Source organism: Rissa tridactyla, chromosome 11, assembly GCF_028500815.1.
Source record: "Rissa tridactyla isolate bRisTri1 chromosome 11, bRisTri1.patW.cur.20221130, whole genome shotgun sequence".
In the NCBI taxonomy this organism is placed as follows: Eukaryota; Metazoa; Chordata; class Aves; order Charadriiformes; family Laridae; genus Rissa; species Rissa tridactyla.
In genome coordinates this window covers 7,342,625-7,361,097 of record NC_071476.1, presented here as the reverse complement: position 1 = coordinate 7,361,097, position 18,473 = coordinate 7,342,625, and the positions used below count along the sequence as shown (strand labels likewise).

General features: G+C 57.4%; 1 protein-coding gene across 1 annotated transcript; it reads right to left on the bottom strand.

The window, feature by feature from the left end:
- Nucleotides 1-537: 537 nt before the first annotated feature.
- On the bottom strand, nucleotides 538-6,865 carry PITX1 (paired like homeodomain 1). The gene is made up of 3 exons (XM_054217480.1): nucleotides 6,703-6,865; nucleotides 3,689-3,894; nucleotides 538-1,077 (listed from the first exon to the last, which is right to left on the bottom strand). The coding sequence occupies exons 1-3, from the start codon at nucleotides 6,863-6,865 to the stop codon at nucleotides 538-540; spliced, it is 909 nt and encodes a 302-aa protein (XP_054073455.1).
- Between the last annotated feature and the right edge of the window lie 11,608 nt (nucleotides 6,866-18,473).

Sequence of the window (18,473 nt, the reverse complement as noted above, 5' to 3'; positions counted from 1 at the left end):
GCGGCCAAGAACCGTCACACCAGCTCTTACCATCGAGGCGTCCCCCTCCCTCCCTCGCCGCCCCCCCCCCCCGCGGGGAAGCGGCCGCCTTACCAACTCCTGTGCAAGTTCAAGTAAACACATACAACCCGCATAATCCAGAGAAAAAAATTGCAACTCATCCATGTACCAGATTTCGATGTCTCTTGCAAAAGTTTTCTGGTCCGTTTACGGTTTTTGATGGTTTATTTTTAATTTTTTTTTTAAAGCGCAGTTTTATTGGTTGCGCCGTTGCATTAATATTGTTTTTTTCCTAGACAGTTGAAGTCCGCGGAGCTTTTGGGGTGTTTGTTTTGTTTTTTTTTCCTTTTTTTTTCGGTGGTGTTTTGTTTGTTAGTTTTTTCCTCTCTCACTTGCTCGGGTTTTGCTTTTAATCAGTTTTAATTACTTTATTTTTTTTTCCCTTTTACGTTAAACGTCGATTTGCTTTGTCGGCGGTGGTGGGTTTTTTTGTTTCTTTTTTTTTTTTTTTGTCGGAGGTGGTTTGTGTCAAGTCCGTCAACTGTTGTACTGACAGGCGTTTAGACTGGAGCCGGGGCTTTGCAAACTGCTGTAGCCGAAACTGGAGTGCTGCTTTGATTTCAGTCTGAGACTGGCTAAGCTGGAGTTGCAAGTGTCCCGGTAGACGCTGTAGGGCGAGCCCGGTGGCCCGTAAGGACAGGCCGGCGAGGACATGGCCGAGTTCAGCGAGGAGCCGCTGATGTTGTTGATGTTGTTGAGGCCGGAGTTGGCCATGCCCGGCACGGCCGAGTGGCCCATACTGGAGGGCATGTTCATGGAGGAGATGCTGCTGGGCGCCGAGAACATGGACTGCGAGGAGAGGGGGCTCATGGAGTTGAAGAAGGTGAAGCTCTTGGTGGAAAGCGGCGCCGGGGTGAGGCTTTTGGTGGCCCAGTTGTTGTAGGGGTAGCCGGCGTACATGTCGTCGTAGGGCTGCATCAGCCCGCTGAACTGCGGCACGTAGCCGTTCTTGCACAGGTCCATCTGCTGGTTCCGCTCCCGCTTTCTCCACTTGGCTCGGCGGTTCTTGAACCACACCTGGGGAGGAGAAGGAGTCGGGGGGGGGGACACCGACACGGCACGGTGAGTGCGGGACCACCGCCTCCCCCTTCCGCGCCTCGCAGCGCCGATGCGCGCAAGGAGAGCGCAGGCAGCGCGCAGCCAAAAGCCGCCCCCCGCCCCCCCTCCCCAACACTCCCACCCCGGTCGGGATGCGAGGGGAGGTGGGCACGGCTCCGCGGCCGCGCACGGCCTCTCTCTGCAGCCCCCCGCCCCGGGGGTCTCGCTCCGCGGGCTCTGCGCGCATCCCTCTCTATTCCGCGGGATGCGCGCAGCCGCCTCTCCGCCAACGGTGCCTTCGCGGGTGTCCGCGTCCTCCCGTGTCCCCCCCACACCCGGTCCGTCCCCTCGGAGCAAGCCAAGGGGCGAAGGCACGGCCCGCTCTGATTAGGGCCGGCTCGCCCCGGCTCCGCCGCGTTTCCGAACGCTAATGCTGTGTAATAAAAGTCCCCTGTTACAGATCATAAAAAAGGGGATTGGATTAGTATGTTTAGGTTTAAAAAAAAAAAAAAAATCAGTCCCCGCATCGCCTTTGGGTGGATGCAGCCTCTGCCTTTATATCTAATGAGAATTTACAGCCCTGACTAGGGAACAGAGAAGCGGGGGCCGCTCCTGGTGTTTGATGCAAAAACCTGATCCAGGCTCTCTCGTATTTTTTATATATATATAATTTTTTTTAGCCCTCGGAAAGCTTTTGAGGCCGCCGTGATGGAAGCCGGTCAGCCCCAAAATTCTTTTTCCAGGTTGAAAACCAGCATCGTCCTGTCTGCCCCGGCTGCGCCCGGCCTGCGAGCCTCTCCTGCTGCTCCCCCCCCCGCGGCTTTCTCTGACCGAGCCGTCGCCCCCCGGCTCCCTGCGGACACTGCGCGGTTCCCTGCGCCCGGCCCCGCGGAAGCTGCGCTCCCTCCGCCGGGACGCGGGGGGGGTGGGCAGCTCTTCGGGCCTCCCCTACCGGCGCAGGAATGGCGCAACTATTATTAAACACCGGTCTCAAGGGTGGAAAATTTGCGGGGGGAAAGAGGGGAGAATGGACGGTGGAGTCTATTTTAAAAAATAACAATAATAAAAAGAATCCCGTATAAATAGGAAACGAAAGCCAACATGTTCAAGACCTGTAATATACTCCTCGGAAGGTGCTTCCAGACAGGAATTTCCTGAAAATGAGGGTAATAGTTTTAATTATGGCTCCTAGACATTTTAAAGGAAGGCCCTCATAGCAAATTAAGGTTAGATTTGCAATCTGCAATCTCAGAACATCAACCCAAAACATCTCAACGCAGAGGGAGAACGAAATTATGTTAATGGCAACTCATATATTAGTTTTATTTGCTTCCTGAAATATTCCAGCAATATTAATGCAGTTTAGTCTCTGCTCCGGCTTTGTTTTGTTTTAAACTCAATTAAGACAATGCTTTCAGATGCATTTTCCCCATTGCAGATGGGTGTTTACTCTTGAAAGATTTAAAGCAGAATCTCTGTAATCCGATTTGGTCACTCGCGGTTTAATTGCCAAGAAAAAAAAAAGTAAAAAAAAAAAAAAAGAAAAAAGTGGCTTTTCGGGACGGCGAGGCTGCCCTCCCTCCGCTGTTCCCGTTTTATCCCCGTTTTCTCCCCTCCGCGGCAGCGGACTCAGCCCACGGTCCGCGGGCTCGGCTGGGGTGCGCGGCCGCGGTAGAAACCGCGGGGGTAAACGTCCCGGGGGGGGGGGAAGCGGGGGGGGAACACAAAGGGGAGGTGGAGAAACCGTGACAGTCCAGGCACGGCGGGCAGAAATTCTACGGATCAATGGAGCTCCGCTCTGGTCCTTCATTGCCAGGATATTTCACCCGTAAATCTCCCTAAGGAACTGCCGAGGCTACACATACATTTATATATATATTTATTTATATGGTGGCATCGGCTCCGAGGCTCCTTCGCCGTACAAGTATGTGCCTACAGCGCTTATTGACTTTGGAGTGCAATCGCTCCCCAGCCCTCGTCCTTCACTCCGCCTCTGCAAACAGCCGCTCCGTCCGCCCGCGGTCGCGGGAGACGCGCGGCCGCGGAGGATGCGCGGCCGGGAAGGGGCCGGGCACCGACAGTGGTGGGCTGAGCCGCAAGCCCGCCGCCGCAATGGCATCAAGCAGCGGTTTGTTGGGAGATTGCTGGGATTATTGGGAATAACCAGAGCGAGGGGAAGGGCCGCTGAGGCTGCCCAGTTGCTCGGCTGCGGGGTTGCTCTATCCCCGCGTCGGGTTTAGGCAAACCCTGGTGGGGTCTTCCCCCCCACAGTCAGGCCCTTCCCAAGCCCCGGCCACCCCGCTGCCCTCTGCACTGCTCGACCCCCAACTTTTCGGGCCCGTCCCCAAACGCTGGGCCGGCGGCCGCGGCCCGCTCCGGGCGGCATTTCTCCGCGGCCGGGAGGTGAATTTCTCCTCTCTGCTCTGCATCCCAATTTGAGTAATTAAAATCAAGCCCACAGCAGTCGAGAGCTGTTCGCAAACCGCCTCAGTGGGTTCCTAAAAGGGACAATTTCCCCGACGCCCCCACGCTTTCCAGCGGGGCCCGGAGCAGAGCCCTGCACCCCCGCGGGGCTGGACGCCCCTCTTACCCGGACTCGGGGCTCGGTGAGGTTGGTCCAGACGGCGATCTCCTCCCGCATGCTCATGTCGGGGTAGCGGTTCCGCTGGAAAGTGGCCTCCAGCTCCTGCAGCTGCTGGCTGGTGAAGTGGGTCCGCTGCCGCCGCTGCTTCTTCTTCTTCGCCGGGTCGTCGGCGGCCCCGTCCTCGTTTTTCTGCTCGCCGCTGCGCTCCTTTTCTGCGGTGGGGTTTGGGGTTTTGGTTGGTGTTTTTTTTTTCTTTTTTCTTTTTTTTCTCAAACAGAAATACGCAAAGGCAGCCCCGCCGTCCCCGCACCCGGCCCTGCCCGCCCCCACCGGAGCGACGCGTAGGGACACCCACTAGGGTCCCCGCCGGTCCCTGCACCCACCGAGCGCCCCGCAGCCAAACCCGGCCTTTCCCGGGTGGGGGAAGGCTGGGGAAGGAGGACGGAGCCCTGCTCGGGCCCAGGGCACCTGGGGAGGCAGCGGGACCCCCGGGGCGGCCCGGTTCGAAAGGGGACCGAGGGGTGAGAGCGATCGCGGAGGAGCGGGGTTCCCGCAGCATCGACCGCTCGGCCTTTCCACGGCACCTTCTCACTCCCTTCCACCTCGGGCGCGATCTTTGCTCCATTGTCTTTGTTGTGCTGCGGCCGCGATAGGAAACTTTGGAAGGGCAGGAGTGTAAAACCCAGCAGCAATTAATTGCAAAAGGCACCCTCTCTCTTTGCCTCTACATTCCCCCACGAATTCCTTTTTTTTTTTTCTTTTCTTTTGCTAGTTTTAGGATTTATTTTAACCCGAGGCCGAGCGAAGCCCTCTGCAAAAATCATATCGAAAGAAGCAAAGCAAAAAAAAAAAAAAACCCAACAAAAAACCCAGGAGCGTTTTGGCGGTCGGGATTTGCGCGGACTGGCAGCAGGAATCCAGCCCCGCCGCAACGCGAGGACAAACCCCGGGTCCCTTTTCCTAACGGCCTTTCTGGCTCTCCCAGCCCGGTTTTGGGTCGGATTCGGCCCGGTTGAAGCCCTCGGAAAAGGGACTCAAAGGCCTGAACGAAACGTGCTCCCGGCGGCAGCGGGGAAAGGTGCGGCCAGGCGGCGGGAGGCTGCAGGGCCGGGGGCCGCGGCCATCCACCCGGCCTCCAGCCTCCGCGGGGAGTTTTCCCTTTTCGAGAAGTTGTCTTTCTTTTTATCCTTCTTTTTGGAAGGTTTTATCCCGGCGGCGGAGGACCCGGGGGCATTTATCCAGCCCCGACCTCTGCGAGGTAAACGGGAGTCTAAAAATAATCGCGGGCTGCATCCAAAGCCCGGGAGGATTCGTCCTTGCAAAGTCACCCCGGAATCGCCCCTCGCCTGGGCACCCTCCCTGGCAAAAGGGGGGAGGACGAGCGAGCCCCAACGGCTCAATGGAAGCCCCCGAAGGGGCCGATCGCAGCCCGGCTGGCCCCTCTCTCTGCTCTAAGAGGTTTGCAGAGCAAACAAGGCCTCTGCAGCACAGACCCCATCGCCACCGGCACCCCCCCCTCCCCCGGTCCCCCCGGCCGCTGGACCGGCCGAGCCGCAGGGCCCGGCGGCGGAGGGGAAACAGAAACCGAAATAACCCCCGCAAAGACAAATCCTCTGGGTTTCCGCTGGGAAGAGCCCGGAGAAACCGGGCCGAGAGGGAGCCGGGGGGATATAGGAAAGCGGCCGCGGTGGGATTTAACCCCACTCCGGATTTAACCCCGCCAGGATTTCATTAAAAATCCGGCCTCCGCGCTGGGCTGCGATACAATTTCAAATCATAAGGCATATTAGCTTTAATCGGCTTTTGTATTTTTTTTTTCCCCCATTAAAAAAAAAATAATAAAGCGTGTAAGGTATTTTGCAGCTTCTCGGAGAAGAAAAGCATGCAGGACCTCAGCCCTCCTCCAGCACCGAGGGGTCACACACAGGGGTAGGGCAAAATGGAGCAAATCTCCCTCTCTAATCTCAAATAATCCCCTCTAATCTTGGAGTCCCTTCCAGACGCCGGTCCCTAACTTTGTTTGCGAATCAGGCTGGGAGGCACAACCAAAACCCTGTTTATCACCGGGTGCCACTTCGGGACCCACTCTTGCCACTGTCATTCCCTAGGTGATAGGACCTGCTAAAACTCCGAAGAGCAACAATAGCTATTAAAAAAAATTGAAATTAAATAACAGATAAACTCCCCCTGAAAGGGTCTCGGTGGAGAACGGGTATCGCGCTCCTTCCTGCAGCTTTTGTTTCCTTCTCCTGGCTTCCCTTGTCACTCTAGAAATGTTGCTACTTGAATTAAACACAAACTGGGAAACCACAGTTTTCCCCGCAGCCCTCGCACATGGTGGTCAGGGCGCGGGGACCCTTTTCCAGCGGGAAAAGCGCGCAGCCACCGCGCGAAACCTCCGCGGCCGCGCACATCCCCTCCGCGGCGGCCCGCGCTGCCTGCGCCCGGCCCCACGCCGCCTCTCCTGCTCTGCGGGGCTTTTCTTTATTATTATTTTTTTTTTCCCCTCTCTCACCCCCCCCCCCCCCGGCCCCCCCCGCCTCCTTTGACAGAGAGATCTTTTTCCATCTCTGCACCACCCGAGCTGGAAAATAAACCCGGGCAAAAGCTGACATTATTTCAGAAACATCCGTCAAAACCGCACTCCCCGAAGAGCCCCCCTTTCCCTTCGACCCTATCAATTAATAACTGTGTTTTATATATATATATATATAAAAACAGCAGCTCCTGGGATGGGGCTGGGGAGCCGTGTTGTCCTCCCGGCGCGCTGTCAGCCCCGGTTGCCGGGGCTCGCTCGGGATGGAGCCGCCGGGCTCATCGGCAGCTCTTGTGTCCCCCCCCCGCCTCCGTTTCCCCCCCATCACCTCTGGTTGTGCGGGGGGTGCGGGCAAAGCTCCCCCCCCCAACCGCCCCGCGAAGGGAAGGCGCGGTGGGGAGGGGGAGGCGGCGCGGGGGGGAGCGGGCCGGGGCCGCGGGGTTTGGGGCGGGGGGGGTGGGGGTGGGGGGTTGTTGGGGGTTACCTGGCACCTCCGTGTCGGAGGATTCACTGGCTGAGTTCTCGATCGGGTCTCTGGGTTCCGAGGATCTTTGCAAATGGAAGCTGGAAGCCATGTCATGGGAGGGTTGGGGTCTCAAGCTCTCGGGCAGTCTCTCCAAATTCATTCCACCTTTAAAGGAATCCATGGCAGGGGCGCCGGGCTGCCTGGGGGAGTTTGCAGGTGTTTATTCCACACAGAAAGGAACAAGGAGCTTTTTTTTTTTTTTTTTTTTTCTTTTTTAAAAGAAAAAAACAAAAGCAAACAACAAAACCAAAACCAAATCCACTTATTACTAACAGTATTATTTTAAGGGTGTCGGAAGAAGAGATCTGGGCAGTGCCTGGAAGCCGGTTGTCTCTGCTCGGGGAGAAGCTCGGCAGTCCGGCCGCATAGGCAGGGAAGTGGTAAAGATCCCTTATAGAGAAACGCGAGTTGAGAGTTGGACAGTTTAAAGCTAAAGAGATTAAAGTGACCTGCCCTAGAACAAATGCCTGTAGTTAAACGGGGCTCCTCCCCCTGAAGGTTAAAACCTCCCCGTCTCGCTAATGCATCACTCCATCTAGCGCTCGCCCAGCCCGGGCGGACCTGCCTCCGCGCTCCCCGTCGATGTGCGCGACTTGCGCGGCCGCGGCCAGGCCCGCGGACCCCCGGCCGGCCCCTGCCCGGCCCCCGCCGCCCGGCCGCCTCTCCTCCGAGGATGCCCCCTCCCGCCTCCTCCCCCTCCCCCGCAGCCTCCCCTAAAGCCGGCGAGGTATTAAAAATATTTCAGAAACGAATGGAAAGGTGGAAAAATCACTCCCAGCCGCTCGGGGGGCGGCTCGGGACCCCCTGCCCGCCCCCAGCACCCCGCCGGCCCGCCCTCCTTCGCAGCGTCCTGCCAGCCGGCAGCGCGCAGGTTGCGCCCCCGCGCAGCGCGGCATCTCCGCGGGTAGCCCCGTACCCAGCCCGGCTGGGCCTCCCGGCCCGCGGAACCTCCGCCCCCACTCCCTGCAGTGGACGCGCAACCTGCGCACCCTTCAGCATCCCCGCACGGGGCTGCGCGGCCCGTCCCGGCGTGAAGCCACCCCACCGCGAGTTTCAGTCCCGCGGAGAACAGGTCCCTCAGAGCTGGAGGGGATTTCTTTTGGGGACGGACTCCTGGGGGTTGTGTCTGAGCTGGTTTTGTCCTTTTTTTGACATTTTTTTTTTCTGGCTGCGGGGTTTATAACACATCGGCTCGGGCCCTGCCTGGCGGCTGGGGGACCGCAGCCTGGGGAGCAGAGGCAGCGCCAACGCTCCCATCACACCATCTTTCAGCACATGATTAATAACAAATAATTTTCCTCTCGCAGCCGAACTCGCGGTGACCCTCCGGAGGGGTGTCTGCGGCTCTGCCAGCCCGGGGGGCGGCGGGGAAGGGGCGGGAGATCCCCCCCCCGGTCGCAGCGGGCAGTGCGGTCCCCGGGGCGGGTGGAGCGGGGCTGGTCTGGAGACACGGGACACGGCCTGGAGCCCTCCCGGGTAACATCTCGGTTTTTAGGGAGGTGGAAAACCCCACGGGAAGCCCTCAGCCTCGGGGGGCAAGTGGGAAGCGGGGTACCGGCGGGGCAGGCGGCGGGGGGCTCGCTGCACCGGGGACGGGGGCGAGGGGAAGGGGGAGAAGGACCCTGGCTGTGACTCTGCCCGGGGAAAGGACCTTCTCTCCTCTTTATTTTCTCGGCTCACTTTAACTGATCCATCCTGACACTCTATTTTGCTTTCAAATCAAGTAAAGATGTGGGAGAGAACTTTTGAACTGGTTTATGGAAAAGTGGAGGGAAGCAATGTTCCAGCCGCGCAGGCTTTTTCCTACTAGCCCGGGTGATGCAGCCGGGCCCGCCCCGCGCCCACCCCCCCCGGTAGCCCCCATGGGCCCACGGAGCCGGGGGGACCCGGGGAGAGCTCAACGCTCCCAGATCCAACCCCTGCACCTCTGATCTCCAGCGCCTTTTGCAGTTTAGGGGAGGTACAGGTGGGTGCTGTCAGGGTCAGGTCTGCCTACCTCTCCCTTTTCCTTTTTTTTTTTTTTTTTTTTTTTTTAGTGGCACATTGTTGTCCGTCTGTCTGTCCGCCGCTCCCGGCTGAACTTCGCTCAGGAGTTTGCAAACGACGGGGAATTTCGGGCACCCGAGGTGAACCAGGCAAAGATGGACGTGGTCTAAAATGCAAATATTTACCAGGGCCTCCGGGCTTCGAGGGGCTCGGCTGATGTAGGAGCCCGGGAAGGATGGAGACCTCCTCCCGGGAGAGAAGGGAGAGGTGGCGATGGCTTTTCTCCCGAGGAGAAGGAAGGTGACCGGATCGCAAACGTGCACCGTGCCTGAGACCCTTCACAGTCTTTTTTTTTTTTTTTTTGGCTTTATTTCCGCGGGCCGGGAGTGGCGGCAGCCCCGGGGCAGGTCTCCGGGGGCTCTCCCCGCTGAGCGGGAGCGGGATGGAACCCGGAGGGCCGTGCTGGAGGGGGGGCTGCCAACAGCCCGGCGGCTCCGCTCCGGCTATTTTAAACCCACTGCTCACAGCAGCCTCAAAAACGGAGGCGGGATTTTCTTTCTTTCTTTCTTTCTTTTTTTCGTATTTTTTTTAATGCTCCTAATTTAAAATTTTTGTTCTGCTCTACAAAATTTATTTTTAAAAAATTCGTTCTAGGCTCAACTCCTGCCGGCCGGGCGCGGGGAACAGTTCAGCCCCGGGCACCGACGTGATTTCGTCCAGGCGATAACGCCCCTCCCGGGGCGACGGCCTCCCCGGCTCCTTCTGGGGGGGGTCCCCGGGTCAGACACCCCCCAAAATCGGCGTTAAATGGAGAGTAACGGGCCGCTCCCGCCGCTCCCGGCCCCGGGGAGGCAGAGCAGCGCCCGGCTCCCTCCTGTCACCCCCATGGGTGTCCGTGGAGCGGGTCAGACATTTACCGCACACCTGCGCACGGGTCGGCGGTCTCAGGCGGGCGGATATATATATACATATGTATGTGTGTATATATATATATATATATATAGGTGTGTATGTCTTGTGTATGTCTCGTATTCGTCTTATGGGGATTTAAGGGCGTCCTCTTGCTCCGCGCTTCGGGGAGCGGGCGCACTCCCACCGCACAGACCCAATTCCTCGCGGTTCTTCCCGTCGCCAGTCGCGACAACACGTGTCGCGACAACAGAGCGCACCCTCAGGGTTGTCAACCCGCAATTTGCGCTTTCCTCCTCTCTCCTCCCTGCCTTACCCGCTGCGTTTCGGGATGCTGGGGGCATCTCTCCTCCGGCAACCCCCTCCAGCAGACGCTACGTCACTCGTGTGACGTCATGCCTTGTTTCCCTGACGTCACGCCTCGCCTTTCAGTCAGGCCAGGACCCAAAGCAAAGCCTTGATGTCCCGCTCGGAGCCGGCTGCTCTTCCCGCGACGTGAAGGCGGGACGGCGGCCCCACGGGACACACACGCACACAGGTTTCCCCTCCCCTGGGGACCCGCGACCCGCGTGGGCGTGGGAAGGGCCGGAGAGAGACGGAGGAAAGGGTCGGGCCCTCGGACCCGCGGCCGGGACGCGGCCGCTGTGCGCGGGTGGCGGGAGGGATTCGCGTGGGAAAGCTCCGCGCAGCGCGGAGTGGGGCTGGCCGGAGAGCACCACCGCTCCGCGCCCGCGCAGCCACCGCACCCCCAGCCCCCCCCCCCCCCCGCGCTGGGGGCTGCATCAGGGATCTATGAAACGCTGGAAGCCCGCAAATAAACCGCTCCGCTTCCTCCTGCTATAAATAACCCAAGAACGAGGGACGGCGCTTATAAATAAATCAGCGCTGGCCACGCCGGTGACAACCCCGTGAAGAAGAGGATGAGACGCGTCTGAACGAGAGAGGGACTCCCACTGTCCCCCGAGGGGCGGACGGACCCCGACGGGGCGCAGGGGACGGGGCCGTGTCGCCCGCCGGGTGCCGAGGAGGGGGTCCCTGCTTTCGGAGAGGAGCTCCCATCCCCGACGGGCTGCGGTGGTTGTAGCCAACACAAAACCACCTGGGCCGTATATCAGGCGGCGAAGTTCAGTCTCTGCCAGCTTTTCCTCTTCAGATTTATTAGTGTTGTATAGACTCGGATTCAGTCTATAAATTATTGGGAATTGTTACAAAAATGAAGGCATCTCCTCCCAAATGCACCTCTGCCCGAGAGGAGAGGGAAGCCCTCTGAAAAAGAGCTGCAGTGAGACAAGAGAGGAGGGAGAGGCTCCCCAGCCCAACCAGACCCAGCCCAACCAAACCAAACCCAACCCATCCAAACCCAGCCCAAAAATCCAACCCAACGAAACCCAAGACCAGCCAACACAACCCAACTCAACCAAGACAAACCAAATCAAACCACGCCAAACGAAACCACAACCAATGCAACCAAAACAAGCCAAGCCAAACACGAACAACGCAATCCTAGCCAAACCAAACCAAACCAAACCAAACCAAACCAAACGAAAGCAGCCAACCTCTAGCTGGTGCCCCCTTGGCGCAGCCCAGAACCCGGGAACTGCTGCAGGAAAACAGCTTTTAATAACAAAACCATCCTAAAAGTGCCCAGCGGGCGGCCAAGAGGCACGGACGGGGCGGTGTGAGATGCTGGAAGGGAGCATCTTCCCTGTGCCGAGCGCCGGCAGCACTGCGATAGCGCGCAGGGGCATTTTTAAAGCTTCCCTCTATGAAAATGTCCCCCGCACGGGTGGACGAATGGTTTTCGGCCTCCAGCCCCTGCTCCCGGTCTTCGCTGGTGCGTGGCTCGGACCCATGGGATGCCCACGCGGGTTGTGAAGAAGCAGAGGCCGGGGATGTGCGCCGGGGTGTGCGCAGGGCAGCGCGAGGCCCCGCGGAGCGCGGACCGCACTGGGGGAGCGGTGTTTATTGAGGCAGTGCACCGTGTCTGTGTGTTTGTGTGTGTGTGTGTCCACCAGGACAGTGTTCCAGGGGTGTCCTGCCCCAAAACAGCATCTCCCCAAACACTGCCTTACGCGCAAGGTAGAGACCCTAACGTGCGCCCCCGCGCAAGGCAAAGCTCAGCACTCCCCGCCGCGACGGTAGCCCCCGTCCGAATAGGAAAAAAGGAGCAAACCCCAAGTAACGGCGACCACGAAACGAGCCCCGACACCCCCCGGACTCCGGCGGGAGCTGGGTCGTCCCCCCCCGCCCCGGGCCGGGCGGAGCGGGCAGAGGGAAGCAGAGAGGGGGAAGAAACCCAGCCCAGAGAGCATGTTAAATCGCTCAGGAGAGGAAGGTGGAAAATTACGCTGGCTCCCAGCCGGCCTGTCCTCCTCTGCGCAGCCAGGAGAGCAATTTTCCTAAGAAGTTGAGCAAAACGAAATCAGCCCCTTTTGGATCCGCAGTCCTCTTCGCTCCCCGCGCCGGCCAAGCCACCGCCTTCCGCGGGCGCGCAAGGCCCCCTCCACCCCCGCGCAGCGCTGCCCGGCGGATGCTGGGCGGGAGGGTTTCCAGGGCGATCCCTGCCCCATCCCGCTTCCCTCGGCCCCACTGAATGGCTCTCCCTGCCATTCAAACCCAACGTGGGACAGGGAATTTTCGCGGGGAGTTTGGTCCGTGACATCTCCCGGGGCACCTGGGGCACCCGGGGCTGCGTCTCGTCCCGGTCCCCGTCCGTGTCCCCCCCTCCCCCGCCATCCCCATGCCTCCCCGGGACTGCCCCGGGCGCCGGCGGCCAGCGGCAGCGCTTGCAAAAACTCGGGATGAAAAAGTTGAAGGCTTAATGTTTTCTGACAGATACAAATGATACCCCAAGGCTTTCTTGAAATGCAGCAACTGACGGCTGGAGAAACGGTTTTCCTATTCGGGTTTCTGCAGCTGGAAGCAGACGTGGGTGGGGGGGAGTTTCCCCTCGGCCCTCCTCCCCCTACCCTCACCCCAAAAAGAAAACCATCTCCTGGGTGTCCGCTGCCAGCCTGGGACAACTCTTTTTTTCCCCAAATGCCTGGCAGCACCCTGGCCCAGAGCTGCTTCCCACCCCTCTCCGCATCCTTCAGACCACAGGCGCTGAGCTCTGCTCTAAGAAAATATTAATTTGCTGTTAATTTGCTTGGGTTTATCTCTGCCCGTTCGCAGCCCGGTGTGAGCAGGAGAGTGTCAGCGCCCTGCAACGACAACGCCGGAGGATGGACAGCTCGGGAATACGGGGGGTTATTTCCCGAGGTGGGGAGGGAGGGGAAAGAGAGGAGAAAAGTACAATATAGTCCCACAATTCCCTCTCTGAGCAGAGGGAACATGCTTTTCTTATTAATTGATGGAGGAAGGGGCACCGGAGTTTGCTAGGCAGCCTGCTCAGGTTACTCTGTGTATCTTTAGATCCCAAAATATGTCTCTTTTGTGGACTAAAAAAGATGCCTCTGAAGGAGGGTAATCAAAGGCCCGCGCACTCCGTTGGCATTTATTGAAGACCCTTTTACAGCAGAAAAAAAAGAGGCTGCGTTTGGAACCACCGACATTATGTTTCCATGTGGGTTTCCTCCACCTTGTTTCGGGCGAGCAGCCTCTTAATTGCTGCAGCATTTGGATGGGGGGAAACACGTTTCCCTTAAACAGGACATTTCCTGAAAGGCTGAAATATTCTAATAACGCGCTGGGCTCTTTAATGTTCTCAGAACAGCAGCGAATTTCTGCAGAGCCGCACATTTCCTGCTTTAAAATGTAAAATCAGAGAAACAATTAACCTTTGTGTGCATTCAGCTTATTCTATATTATTTTATATCCCCCCCTTTTTTTCCTTTTATTTTTTTTCTTATACATTTTTCTCTTCTTTCCCCCCCCCCTTTCTTTTTTTTTTTTTTTTTTTTAATTTCCCCCCGAAAGGCTGCTTTCTCCCCGCTGCCCGGTGGCACCACGCTGCTCCCGGCGCAGCTTTGGCGCAGCCCCCGCTCCTCTCCGCTGCCCGGGGAGCAAACACCGCCGAGATAAAGGCACCGGGACAATTTTCTTTCCAGTTTCATTGTGGGAACGGCCGTATCTTAACGGGCACATCTCGGGGAGAGATAGGAACATACTGCCTTCCAGAGGGCTGTGCTAATCAGCACGCCGGGTTAGATATAAAAGTTCAGGGCAAATAAAACGAATTAGTTTTATTAGCACGTTTAGGAGGCGGTCTAACGAAGGAATTCGGCTTTACTAGAGAATGTTTTCTCCTCCCCTTTTGTTATTTAAAAGCAACATATATCCGAGCAGCTCATCACGGGAGGGAAATAACGCATCGTTCAATCTGCGGTCATTTTCTGGGACAAAGGCGCTCCTTTCTCTAAACCCGATAAGAAGGATATACCCTCTTGGAAATCCACAATTTCATAATAAAACCCTCGTGAACAATAAAACCGACTGTAAAGGACAGGCTGCGGAACCCGCCAGGTTATTGTTCGGCGGTGGGTTTCTATAGGAAATAATCTGCCTCCATCATACGCGCCTCTACCTCGGCTAAAACTTTCCCAGGGAAGTGTTGCCACCTCTCCAGCGCGGGATTTCCAGGGACTTTGTCCATATTTCAGGCAAACGAAGGATTTTGGAGAGGTTCTCTCAGTGAAGTAGATCTCAGAAAATACTTAAAACTCAGTTTTTAGATCAACGGCTGGAGTTGGCGCAGGGAATAACCAGGAGAACATGGACCTTGGTTTGTTAAGTGGAAATTATGTATTTTTAAAATATTATTTAAAAAGCAAACGGCGTCTCGGTCCCCGGTTCAGGCATAACAGTATTGTTTTATGTTCAATTCGTGCCTCAGACTTTGTGTCCGCCTGCAGTGCTGTTGGCAAAATTTGGGGAAAAGGGACGAAATAGTAGAAAACTCGTCTAACTTTTTTAACGTGAGACCTAAAAAAAGTCTCCGAAAGCGTCGGTGGAGAGCCCTCACGTCTATTTAAGCAGGGTTAAGACGCGGGGGAAAAAAAGCCTTTTTCCCCCAGCTCCGAGAATTTCACTCCCGCTGCAGGAGGCGTTATCCCGGAGCGATGCTGCCAGAGCCCCGCACTGTGTGTAGTTGCTAAAGATGGTGTTTATTTTTCAAATCAGAAAAAAAAAAAGGTGGAAAACAAAAGAAAACCAGAGGGACTGTATAATACTATTTTTCTGAAAAGGGAATTCACCGACGGCCCAGACTATTCCCACCCGCTCGCCCCGCTCATCCCCGAGAGCGGCCGCCTCTTCTCCGCGGCAGCGCAGCTCCAGCGGAGCATCGCCGGGGGATCGCGTACTCCGGGCCCGCACCCCCTGGACCCCCCGCTCGTCCCGGGGACCTCCCGCCCCGCCGGGGCCGCCTGACCCTCCGCGCTGCCAGCGGCCAGCCCCCGCCGAGGGCACCGGGGACCCGGGGGCGAGCCGCGGTCTGCTCCGCGCCCCGCGCAGAAGCGCTGGAGGCTGAAAAAGGCGCGGTAGGAAAAAAAAAATTAAATATATATGTATGAAAAAAAAATATATAAAATGAAGTAACCTCTCTGGAATTGCATTTCCCAGCGCATTTGTCAGAGCTGACGAAGCGCAGAGGCCCCGAAAGAATTTATACACGGCATAAAGATGTCAAGGACTGTGCGGGGAGCGGAGCGCGGAGCGGGCTGCCCGTCGCGCCCCGGCCTCCGCGGGCGCGGAGCCGCCGCCGAGCTGCGGGGCGGGAGGCGAGGCGAGGCCGCGGTGAGGGGCGGCACGTCCAGTCTCGGCTTTGTTTCCCAGCCCCGGAACGCTCCGCACCTCCGTCCCCGCAGCGAGGGGGGACGCGGGAGGGGACGGGGACACGGCCCCGCGGGGGACACGCGTGGGGGGACGCGGCGGACACGCGTGGGGCGTGCCGGAGCCCCGGGCGCAGGCGTGGGGGGGCGGGACGGGGCTCCCCCGCGGGCCGTCGGTGAAGGACAGGCGGCGACACGCGTGGGGCGGGCCGGGGTCGGGAGGGGGGAACACACGCGTGGGGCCGTCCCCGGGGTCACTTACCGGGCGGTGCGCTCGGCGGCGGCGGCGGCGGCGGGGTGCCGGGCCCGGCGGGGGCTGTGTGCGCCCCGGCCGCCGCTCCAGGGTTTTCTTGGGAGATTTCCCCGTCTCCTCCTGACGTCAGCCCCGTCCCAGGGTGCCGCAGACGGGGGAGGGCCGGGGGCAGGGCCGGCCGCACCGGGAGACCGGCGGCACCGGCCGCCCCGCGTCCCTCACCTCCGGCGCGCCGCACGGGGCATCCCCGGCACCGGCCCCCCCCGGCCGGCCCTCGGTGCGCGGCCCCGGGCCGGCCCCCGGTGCGGTTTGGTGCTGCTGGTTACGCGGCCCCTGCCCTCTTCATTTCCTCCCGGCCGGTGCGCTTGTCCGAGGGGGCAGGGACAAGGCAAACCCACTTATTTTGTCTTATTTTTTTGGTTTCCTCCCTGAAATACGCTCCCGGTTCAGGACTTCAGCCTGGAGGTGGGTGCGCGGTGTCGAGCGCCCCGGGGGAGGCAGTAAACAGCACCCAGGGCTGAGCGAGGATGGAGCTGGGACACAGGGCTCCGGGGGCATGCTTCGGTGGCTGGCATGGTGCTGCCCACCCATCCCCAGGCCCTTCATCCACTTTAATTTTCCAGGGATGCTTCTGGACTTTCAGACACTTCATTTCTCATACCTACCCTCCCGGAAGGTCCCCTCCCAAGAGAAGAACACCCAGGTCATACAGTGACCTGAGCGAGCACCATGGTGGGGACATGCCTTGTGCTTTCCCCAGTAGAGCGGGTCACACGCACGCACGCACACACACACACACACACACACACACACACACACAGAGGCTATAGCTGTAGCTGAAAACCAAGGACAACGAATATGGAATGGATCAGAAAGATAAATAGCATAAAATCAGGAACAGTCCAGTCCCACACTTGCCATTTGTTATAGAGAGAAGAAGTAAATGGGATTCACATGTCGAGCATTAGCTGCTTGTTAGTCTGTAAGATAATATTAACTTTAGTGTTTGCTGGTTTACTCCAGTTTTCCAAAGGCAGTTCCAGGAGGCGCCCAGCCTGTAATTTAGGATGGCACATACTGTGTGAAAGAGGCTTTGGCACCAGGGCCTACCAGCACATCAAGGTGATATTAACATAATAAAACGTTTGGAGAGGGAGTAGGAGCTCATAAATTAATGCATTCTACTGTTTTAATGCTAGGAGCTAACAATGCGTTTCCTGTTCGGCTGATCGTCCCCGCTGCAGCCTAACAGCTGTTTTAAAGGTGCTGTGAAATTAAAGAGAGGGAAGATGATTGTCTTTAAATCAATGTTTAATGATGTGTTATTAGGAGAAAAGTCTTCCTCCAGCAGATGTTTACATGCTGAGGATGGAGGGGAGCTTCCCAGGCTGCCTGCCGGAGAAGCAGGGGGGGACGCCCCCGTGTCCCACCAGTCTTGCAGATGGCCCTGATGTCCCCAGCACAGGGGTACAGCCCGCTCGGCACCGGGCTTGGCTGAGCGCTGGCACTGGGAGAGGCTTTGCCCAGGTCTTTGGGTGGGTGCTGAGGAAAATCCTCCAGGATGCTGATTTTCCGCAAAGTTTTCAAGTGATTTGAGTGGTGACCATGAGCAGGTGACTACAGCAAATGTTGAGAACATCCTGCCCATGTTCTGCGCAGCTCAGGGCTGCCAGGATCCTTCCCCCGTAAAGATTAGATATGGATGCAGGAGTATCCCCCTGTGCAGGAGTCTCTGGAGGACAAAATCCTTTTTAGCGGCGGATCAGAAGAGCTCTGGAGGGGCAAACAACTGGTCAAAGACCACACAGCAAAGGAGTGGCAGGGCTGTCCCGTGGGCCTTTGGGCTGCAAGGACAGATCATATGCAAACCCCATCCCTCCTAGCCTAGGAGACCATCCTTGCTGAACCTGTTAATGTGGACTGGAAGCCTTTCCGAGCTCTTCACTTGCACAGGTCAGTCGGATTGAGACACCTCTGGCCCAGCACTAACAGCAGTCTCCAGGTACTAGAAACATAAATGTACCTTTGAGGCAAGATTTAGGAGTGAACTTCTAGATGTGGCACCTAAAATAAGGTGGAAATCGAAGCTGTGAGCGTAAATCTTTCTGTAGGTGCCTGAGTCTTGTTGTTTCCTTTGCGTTTGATCCAAAGAAGGATTAATTAGTCTCAGTGACTGTGCTTCAGCTTCCAGTTTAAAAGATGGCCATCATAAAGCTTCTCCCCCAGAGGAGACATCAGATGGATTCAGATGCCAACCCCACACAGGAACTGGTGCCCAAAAGACCCTGAGGAAGGCGGGTTGCTGGGGGTTGGGAGGGAAGGACCATCCATTGCTGGGCACCTCGTCGCCAGGTCACCCTCCTGCTGTCAACCAAAACAGCATCAAATTGTCTCCAACCCAACCCTGTTTCCAAAAGGATGGTTTCCACAGCCAGCCTCGTATTCCGCATGATGGTGGCACAAACTGTTCCTATACAAGCAGAAGAACCATTTGCAATTGCTTCTTTTAATCACCACAAATGTTCGTTAAAAGTAAGTCTCTCCGTATTTCCAAATATAGTGAAGAAATGATCCTCCAAGCTCACCCATTCCTTTATTTGCAGCTTTCCCTGTTAGTGCATCCTTGGAATAATGTTTAAGAGGCCACACTGATTCTTTGGGAGAAACGGGGATGTTTGGAACATGAGTGGATTGTAACATTTCTAAACTTCCCAGAAGAGGCAAATTATAGAAGAATAAGCTTCTTTCTGTGCACGCACATTTATTTTGGAGCCAAATGGAAAGGAGAGCACAGAAGAAAAAAAAAAAAA

Bases quoted from the DNA above. Each gene is read 5' to 3' on its own strand.
- PITX1 (XM_054217480.1), bottom strand. From the start codon at position 6,865: ATGGATTCCTTTAAAGGTGGAATGAATTTGGAGAGACTGCCCGAGAGC. The intron at 3,895-6,702 runs GTAACCCCCAAC...ACCCCACCGCAG, and splicing joins CTCCGACACGGAGGTGCCAG to AAAAGGAGCGCAGCGGCGAG. The intron at 1,078-3,688 runs GTAAGAGGGGCG...TCTCCTCCCCAG, and splicing joins TCACCGAGCCCCGAGTCCGG to GTGTGGTTCAAGAACCGCCG.